We start from the raw sequence: 10,000 nt of genomic DNA on the forward strand, positions 1-10,000 counted from the left end.
CACACTATCAATCATTCACATGGTGGGGTTTTTTTTTCTTCGCTCACCACCACAACCCAACCCCCCACCCCCACCCCCAATTGTTACACAATCATTCATTCACATGGTGGTGACCCTTATCCCCCCCCCCCCCCCATCACATCATCACAGTTATCTTTTCCTCACTCACTCACCCCCCCCCCCCACCCCACTGTCTCACCTTCATAATCTACATAACCTACATAATCATCATAATGTTCTTCTCCTTGCTCAATTACCCCCTCCCCTCCCCTCCCCTCCCCACCCACTGTGACATCATCAGCCATTCACACTCCTCCCACATCACATCGTCACAATAATTAATTTTACACGGTGCAGCTTTCCATGCTAAATCATCCCACCCACTGTGACGGGCGAAATAGCGCGAGTGGTTAAAGCGTTGGACTGTCAATCTGAGGGTCCCGGGTTCGAATCACGGTGACGGCGCCTGGTGGGTAAAGGGTGGAGATTTTTACGATCTCCCAGGTCAACATATGTGCAGACCTGCTCGTGCCTGAACCCCCTTCGTGTGTGTATGCGCCCGCAGAAGATCAAATACGCACGTTAAAGATCCTGTAATCCATGTCAGCGTTCGGTGGGTTATGGAAACAAGAACATACCCAGCATGCACACCCCCGAAAACGGAGTATGGCTGCCTACCTGGCGGGGTAAAAACGGTCATACACGTAAAAGCCCATTCGTGTGCATACGAGTGAACGTGGGAGTTGCAGCCCACCAACGCAGAAGAAGAAGAAGAAGATTCCACCCACTGTAACACGTCATGAAACAGCACCTATCCTTCGTTCACACTGTGCTCCTCTCCTGGACCAAACATCCCCACCACCCTAATCACATCATCGGTCATTCATATGGTGACCTTTCCCTTCCTCAATCATCACACTGCACACCCCACCTCCACTGTCACACCATCAACCATTTAGGCCCAACACTCGGCTTATATCACAGACTGACATCAGTTTTACATTTGGGCCAAAGCAAAGTGACAGCTGAATTATCAATGGTTTCTTCTAGTCAATGGGAAATCATTTACAGCCTAGTCTTTTGTGAAGGACTATGACTCTCAAACAAGGAGGCAAAAATTGCACTGGCTCTTAGTGCTGCAGCCTTGTGGGCTGGTTAGCCTTTGGGAACCATCCCCAACGCCGACTGTCCTAAAACCCTCTTGGGGATGTAACTTGGGGCAAGACACTCTCCACAATAATCAAATTCTAGCCCAAATAGTTGGAACAGCAGTTGCCTCCTCTTCTGTTCTGATGGTCATAGTCGGACACAACTGACTATCATATATATTATATATATATATATATATATATATATATATATATATATATATATATATATCTATATATCTATCTATCAATCAGCCATTCACATAATGTTCTTGCTCAATCATCCCCACAACCACCACCCCCACACCCAATGTCAGATCATCAATAATTTACATGGTGTACCTTTCTGTGCTCTGTCATCCCACTCCCCCGTAACACCATATATATATATATGTGTGTGTGTGTGTGTGTGTGTGTGTGTGTGTGTGTGTGTGTATCATTCACACTGTGCTCTTTAAGTCTTTTTCTTGGTCAATCTTTCCTGTCCTCCTCCCCCCCCCCTCCCCTTCCCCTGTCATATCTTCTACTGTTCACATGGTGATGTTTTTCCTTGTTCAGTCAACCCCCACCGCCCCCCCCCCCCCCCAACTTCCCCTGTCATATCTTCTACTGTTCACATGGTGATGTTTTTCCTTGTTCAGTCAACCCCCCCCACCCCCCCAACTTCCCCTGTCATATCTTCTACTGTTCACATGGTGATGTTTTTCCTTGTTCAGTCAACACCCCCCCCCCCACCCCCCACCTTCCCCTGTCATATCTTCTACTGTTCACATGGTGATGTTTTTCCTTGTACAGTCACCCCCCCCCCCCAACTTCCCCTGTCATATCTTCTACTGTTCACATGGTGATGTTTTTCCTTGTTCAGTCAACCCCCCCCCCCCCCACACACTTCCCCTGTCATAGCTTCTACTGTTCACATGGTGATGTTTTTCCTTGTTCAGTCAAGCCCCCCCCCACCCCACCCCACCCCCACCCCCCAACTTCCCCTGTCATATCTTCTACTGTTCACATGGTGATGTTTTTCCTTGTTCAGTCAACCCCCCCCCCCCCCCCCCCCAACTTCCCCTGTCATATCTTCTACTGTTCACATGGTGATGTTTTTCCTTGTTCAGTCAACCCCCACCCCCCCCACCCCCACCTTCCCCTGTCATATCTTCTACTGTTCACATGGTGATGTTTTTCCTTGTTCAGTCAACCCCCCCCCCCACCCCCCCAACTTCCCCTGTCATATCTTCTACTGTTCACATGGTGATGTTTTTCCTTGTTCAGTCAACCCCCCCCCCCCCCCCGACCCCCCACCATATCATCAGTCATTCATATAGTGTTCTTTTCCTTGTTAACCCCACCCCCACCCCAACCTACTGTCACACCATCTATCATTCACAAGGTGTTCTTTTCTTTGTTCAGGAAAAAAAAAACACCCAAAAAAACAAAAAACAAAAAAAACTTCTATGTATTTCTAAAATGTTAACCCTTTCTTTCAGCCCTTTAAGGTTTTCTGCCAGTGCAGCCTTCCCAGCCTGGCCCTGGCATGTTTTGGCCTGGCTGCATCAACGTTGGGGAAGGGGTGCTTCACTTCAGGCACAAATTTATAGCAGCCACTCAATCAGCAGCTACCGAGCTTCACATTATGAATGAACTGTAAGTTTGAAACAAACTGCTGAAGTCTCAAGACACAGGGTGTAATACTAATAGAATACTTGTAACTTTAAATCACAGACAGAAATAGTAAAATGCCAGATTCTGTAGAAGGTTGTGGGCTGTCTTCTTGATTGAAATGTCCGCCAATTTGTCCTACACTGGTTGCTGATTTCATCTCCTTCACTTTCCCATGAATTATCGAAAGAATTATAAGACAAATCGTCATTATCTGGGTTGAATTCGCTGCAAGAGCCCGTCATAATTTCACTGAGCTCTAAACAGCGCAGTAAGCCTTTGACGTTTTACCATATCGATGCGGAAAATCAGATTATAAAAACACACTAATTGTTCAATTTTTGGAGCGAAACTTCGCGTGCCGGTGAGAAAGGAAGTTAAGTTGGAGTTGCTTCCCTTAACTAGCAGTTTCATGCATAATAATGAGCTGACGAATCGGTTTAAATAACAGGTTTCTTCGCACACCTGTCAGTTGGGCTCAGGTGGAGAACAGCGATCAGTGGCGCACACCTCTCAGGCGGGCACAGGGTCTAATGAGTTAATGAAGAAGAAGAAGTATTCACATTGTGCTGAATCTTGTGCAGAGACAAATCAAAGCGCTTTCACACCAGTCACTCACATGCATGCATCACTCTCCACTTGAGAAACTTTGATAGTGAGACACAGGAAAACGCTGATCAACAGCAGCGATCCGTTTTGTCACCAACAGCTGTTATCATTTCTTCGTTTTGTGGATTCTTTGACATATTACGTGTAAGCAGTGTCAAGTTCCAAGAAAGTGCCATGCCCCTGATGCAGACTGATCCCTGGACTGTAGACTTTTCACCACATCTGCTTTGCTATTGTTTTGTTTCTGTTTTGTTTTGTTTTTTTGTTTTTTAAGTTACAAGGATATATGTACGCAACACCACAACTGTTTAACCCCTAGGCTGCCTATATGACGAGATAACTCGTCATCAAAATATTTCTGTCTTTTCCCTGCTTTGCGTTCAGTTCGTTGACAAAAATGCTGGTAGCTTTAGCTTGGGGAATCTTTCTGGATTCTATTCATAGCTAGAAACCCCATCTACATCATGAGGCAGTCCTTTATTTGAACGTTTTGGTTGGGTTACTGGCCGCAGTGTTTGCCTGGCTCCTCTCCTTGCTTGCTCAACAAAATGATAGACTGACACCATGCTCAAGACATGCAATCGTAGCAAACTAAATCAACCAAGATTGCTTTCTTTAGCTGATGTTCAGAAAGAATTGAAGCGTAAACTCGAAGAAGACAGTGATGAACATTTATAGGACGATTTGATAGAAAATAAAGGGAGCAATCAAGAGACTGGCCAAGATACGACTATCAGTGAGTGATGCCGGCTGTGCAAACCTTAGCAGAAGACAGAAAGTGACTGAATTATCAGCAGGACAGTGTGAGCGATTTTCTTGGCACTCAACCAACACGGTCTGATGAGAAATGGATAAAGTGACCGTGTGAGAGGGGTGAAGAGGATAGGGGTGGAGACTGAGGGGGCGTGGCCTCTCATCCACATTATCACTTGGAGAAGTCACAATGCATTATGTATCTATCTCTTTTTATTTTTTTTTTATTGTGGTTGTTCTAGTATGATTTTGTGTGTGCATATATCCATTTGTCCAGAAAATGATATTTTAGTGCAAATTACCTGACTAATGTTTGTAATGAACAAGTTGAAAATGTGACAAAAAACAAAACATTGATTTCAAAACAACAGCATGTCACTAAAAATATATATAATTGGAAAACATCATGTGTTTTGTATTCTTTATTCATTTACCTTTCAGAAAATATGTACTTTTTGGGTCTTTCCCCAATAACAAAAGAGCACAGAATTTTTTGAAAATTTATACCCGTTTTTTGGGAAAAAACCCTGGCAAATAGATTTCAATTAAATCTTATTTTCCTGGCAGCGAAAGGGTTAATTAATGGGGGGTTTTTTGTATATGTCTTAAAAAAAAAAAATTAAAAAAAAAACCCCACTCTGACTCACCTTCACCACAGGGTCAAGGTCACGTGACCGTGGAGTCAGGTTGCCATGGGCGACGATGGAGTCAGGTGACCAGCGCAGCTTGTCATCCCGCAGCGCCTTCGCCTGGTATTTTGGTGTCGACATCAACACGCTGAAAACGACACAGACACGCCCACCTCTCAGTTGGGTGTGTTGCTTTATGAGGATACAAGCACGCTGTGCTGTGAAAGTGACACAGACACGCCAACTACTCAGCCGGTGTGTTGCGTTACAGTAATTATACAAGTACGCTGTGTTGTGTAAACGACACGAACACCCAAACCACTCATCTGGTGTGTTGCGTGACAAAAATACAAGTACACTGTGCTGTGAAAACGACACAGACATACACGCCAACCACACATCTGGTGTGTTGCGTTACAATAATACAAGTACACTGTGTTGCGATAACGACACAAAGATAAACATGCCAACCATTCATCTAGCGTGTTGCGTTACAATAAGTAGGCTGTGTTGTGAAAATGACACAGACACGCCAACCACACATCTGGTGTGTTGCGTTACAATAATACAAGTACACTGTGTTGTGATAACGACACAAAGATAAACATGCCAACCATTCATCTAGCGTGTTGCGTTACAATAATCCAAGTACACTGTGTTGTGAAAACGACACAGACATACACGCCAACCACACATATGGTGTGTTGCGTTAAAATAATCCAAGTACACTGCGTTGTGAAAACGACACAAAGATAAACATGCCAACCATTCATCTGGTGTGTTGCGTTACAATAAAACAAGTACACTGTGTTGTGAAAACAACACAGACACACCCACCTCTCAGCTGTAATCCAAGCACACTGTGTTGTGATAACGACACAAAGATAAACACACCAACCACTCATCTGGTGTGCTGCGTTACAATAAATAATACAAGCACACTGTGTTGTGAAAATGACACAAACACACCCACCTCTCATCTGGCGTGTTGCGTTACAATAAAACAAGTATGCTGTGTTGTGAAAATGACACAGACACACCCACCTCTCATCTGGCGTGTTGCGTTACAATAATACAAGTATGCTGTGTTGTGAAAATGACACAGACACGCCAACCACTCATCTGGTGTGTTGCGTTACAATAATGCAAGTAGGCTGTGTTGTGAAAATGACACAGACACACCCACCTCTCAGCTGGTGTGTTGCGTTACAATAAAACAAGCACACTGTGTTGTGAAAACGACACAAAGATAAACATGCCAACCATTCATCTGGTGTGTTGCGTTACAATAAAACAAGTACACTGTGTTGTGATAACGACACAAAGATAAACACACCAACCACTCATCTGGTGTGCTGCGTTACAATAAATAATACAAGCACACTGTGTTGTGAAAATGACACAAACACACCCACCTCTCATCTGGCGTGTTGCGTTACAATAAGTAATACAAGTACGCTGTGTTGTGAAAACAACACAGACACACCCACCTCCCATCTGGCGTGTTGCGTTACAATAATACAAGTATGCTGTGTGTGCTGTGAAAACAACAAGAACACACCAACAGCTCGTCTGGTGTGCTGCGCTACAAACACTTCGTGTTGTGAAAACAACCCAAACACGCCCACCACTTCGCTGGTTACCAGGGCTTCTGAGGGCACCAAAGATTTGTGACTTATCGAAAACCCTTAAACGACGACAACTACACTGCTCGTTGCGTTTCAAATACACTTTCCTACACTGACAAGCATTCCCACTCTTTCAGTTTCACCCACAACCTCTCTTCTTTCCGTCTAATAACACTTCCAGTGAACAGACCTTAAATTGAAGATCTTACACTTGGAGCAGTGAAAACGACAGAAACACAGCAGTCATTTAGCATTGTGTTACAAGTACAATTTGTGCTGTAATTAGTGTCAACATGACCTAAAAACACTACAACCAAATATCTGCTCAGCTCGTGTGTTGCGTTTTCAGTGAAAACGACAGAAACCGCTGTCATTCAGCCAGTGTATACAAGTGTTACAAGTACACCATGCTGTAATTAGTGTAAGTGGAAACACAGCACAAATGCTACAACCACTCTGCTCAGTTGATGTGCTGTGTTTAAAGTACAGTCTGTGCAGTGAAAATGACACAAAACACAGCAGTCATTTAGCCAGTGTGTTATGTTTGTGTTATGTTACAAGTACTCTTTGTGCTGAAATCAGTGTACACACGGCACAAACGCTTCAACCACTCTGATCAGCTGGCATGTTGCATTTAAAACACACTCTGTGCTGTGAAAATGACGCAAACACAGCAGTCATTTAGCCAGTGTGTTGTGTTACAAGTACTCTTTGTGCTGTAATCAGCGTACACACGACACAAACGCTTCAACCACTCTGATCAGCTGGCATGTTGCATTTAAAACACACTTTGTGATGTGAAAATGACACAAACGCAGCAGTCATTTAGCCAGTGTGTTGTGCTACAAGTACTCTTTGTGCTGTAATCAGCGTACACACGGCACAAACGCTTCAACCACTCTGATCAGCTGGCATGTTGCATTTAAAACACACTTTGTGCTGTGAAAATGACGCAAACACAGCAGTCATTTAGCCAGTGTGTTGTGTTACACACTTACAAGTACTCTTTGTGCTGTAATCAGTGTACACACGGCACAAACGCTTCAACCACTCTGATCAGCTGTCATGTTGCATTTAAAACACACTTTGTGCTGTGAAAATGACGCAAACACAGCAGTCATTTAGCCAGTGTGTTGTGTTACACACTTACAAGTACTCTTTGTGCTGTAATCAGTGTACACACAACACACTCACTACAACCACTCTGCTCAGCTGGTATGTCACATTTAAAACACGCTTTGTGCTGTGAAAATGACAAAAACATGACAGCCACTCATTTCAGGTGCTGTGCTACATTCCATCTCGAAGCCAACTGTACTTCTTCAACTAATTTTGTACATTAGGTCATTATTACTGCAAAATAAAATATTCATAAACTTAGATTTTAGAAGTTAGACTAGTAAGACTTAGAGGTAAATATAACATTAACAATGAATACTGGAGTGTTGAACAATCTAAATAAAGTAATAAGAGTGCGTACCATGTTATTGATAAAAATTCTCCTTTTTCTATGTTTCCTAAGAATATGGAAACAGATGATGAACTCAGAATATGGAAGCAGGAATGCAACAACAGAACTTTTGAGGTCAGCTAAAACAGTCACAGAAAACTGCATATTATTTTATGATGATTTTAGAGTGTTTTTTTATGATGCTTTTGTTTCCTTGGGGTTTATTTTTGACTATGGTGAATGTGATGAGCTTTATTTTGCCGCGATTTAGGCCTTTGTGATTTGAGACTGTGATGGTGCCTGTGTTGATTTACATATTTTTATGTCCATATTCTTATCCCATTTTGTCTTAAATTCATATACATGTATATTTTTGCCAACGTCATGTGAGACAGTGCTGACTCTGTACACATTTTATGTCACTTAGTCTTAAGTTTGTATAGATTTTCTTGTAAAGCACAGTGAGCCCATCTGAGATGGTGGTACTGCGCTATATAAGCCTGCATTTTTTTTTTTTTTTTTTTTAATCATTATTATTATTATCATCATCATCAATATCATTGTATTGTATTACTCTTTTCATCACAACAGATTTCTCTGTGTGAAATTCCAGCTGCTCTCCCCAAGGAGAGCGCCTCACTACACTGACAGCGCCACCCTTTTTTCTTTTTCTTTTTTCTGCCTGCGATTTTATTTGTTTTCCTATTGAAGTGGATTTTTTCAAATTTTGACATATTTTGCCAGGGACATCATTATTATTGTATTCATAAGTTTTATGACAGATCTTCCAGTAGTGCTAAGGCTCTGTCGTCAGAATACTTAATCAAAGGAGTTGTGTTTGAGCAATGCAGTTGTTTGTATTGTGATACTGTGTAAATAAGAACAGCTGACAGGACTGCATTTTGGGGAGTACCAAAACTATCACTATCAAATGAAAACGGACAAACTCAGTTCTTCTAGCTAGAAATCTACCCACGAAATGAGACCTGGACTGATGTCAAATGGAAGAGCCTCATGCACCATGAGATACCGCTGAAAGGTGTTAAAATAGTCAAGTTAAATGCTGAAGAAAAGTCACTCACTAAAATGTGAACGCATTAATCTTATATATTCATAAACATTTTTAACCGGTGATCTCGTCTTTTCTTAACCAGCAAACTTATTACGTTTTCCATCGTGTCAAGATTTGTATGTCCAGTCCATATAATGGTCTGTTAGCTGCTAATCGATGTTACGTTTCTGCACTTTTTCAGTTTTTGGTCGTTCGTCTACAACGTGCAATCTTAACTAACAACCCAAACAAGTGATATTCACAGTGCTACAAAAGGATTCCACCACTGGACCTTTGAAAAACGTTTCGTTCCATTTAAAGTGAACCGCGACCATTGCCCATAAACCATTGTTGACATCGACCTTAGTTATGTTGAAGAAATTCAAACTGTGTCATACTGTGTGCAACACAGGCACTAGTATCTCACTGAGTCATGAATCAAATATTATGATGTAAACATTTCGCGAAGTGAGGTCGACTTGTTTATTGAGACGTTTCAGGATATTCTACAAGGCCAAATGCATACGGGTCCTCAATAAAACGCAACCTTATACGTGCATACACTATAAAATCTTCATTGGTCACAGGATACTTTTCATTCATTGGAATTCAATTCAAAATTCTCACCATTTCAATTCTTCCGCCATTTTCCCAAGCAACAGCGCATGCGCATTTGCCTATCATTGCAAGCAGAAGAACTTTGTAGACAAGGGAAAGTACTCCGTGTACTTTCACATTCAATGCTCTTGTCATGACGTGCGTAATAACTTCCCTTATGCGTCCCGTGCGTGCTTTCTGGTCATTTTTCGTTGCTATTATTGTTATTCTTTAATTTTGCATCCTAGCTCTCATTGTGAATTTGTCCCAACTCATATTTTTCCCCCCAGTTCCTTTGGATGTGACTCCAGAATTTCCAAAGAAACATCTTTTTTCATTACAGTGATGTGACGAAACTGACCGTGCCAGGTACTTCAGAATCAAAATAAGCAGAAAAAAAAGAGAGGAAACAACAATAACTACAACAACAACAACAAAACAAAAACAAAAACAAACAAACAAACAACGACAAAGATTCT

The 10,000-nt window shown here is 42.1% G+C and overlaps 1 protein-coding gene across 1 annotated transcript in view; it reads right to left on the minus strand.

The window, feature by feature from the left end:
- LOC143277097 (PAS domain-containing serine/threonine-protein kinase-like) overlaps positions 1–10,000 on the minus strand; it is a 69,580-nt gene that overhangs the window by 58,955 nt on the left and 625 nt on the right. The window contains exons 2-3 of the mRNA XM_076581835.1: positions 7,574–7,587; positions 4,814–4,943 (exon numbers count right to left, since the gene is read on the minus strand). Of these exons, the coding sequence (XP_076437950.1) occupies positions 4,814–4,943; positions 7,574–7,587 (144 nt within the window). The remainder of the gene's footprint in view (positions 1–4,813; positions 4,944–7,573; positions 7,588–10,000) is intronic.

This window comes from Babylonia areolata, chromosome 33 (assembly GCF_041734735.1).
Source record: "Babylonia areolata isolate BAREFJ2019XMU chromosome 33, ASM4173473v1, whole genome shotgun sequence".
NCBI classification, from domain to species: domain Eukaryota; kingdom Metazoa; phylum Mollusca; class Gastropoda; order Neogastropoda; family Buccinidae; genus Babylonia; species Babylonia areolata.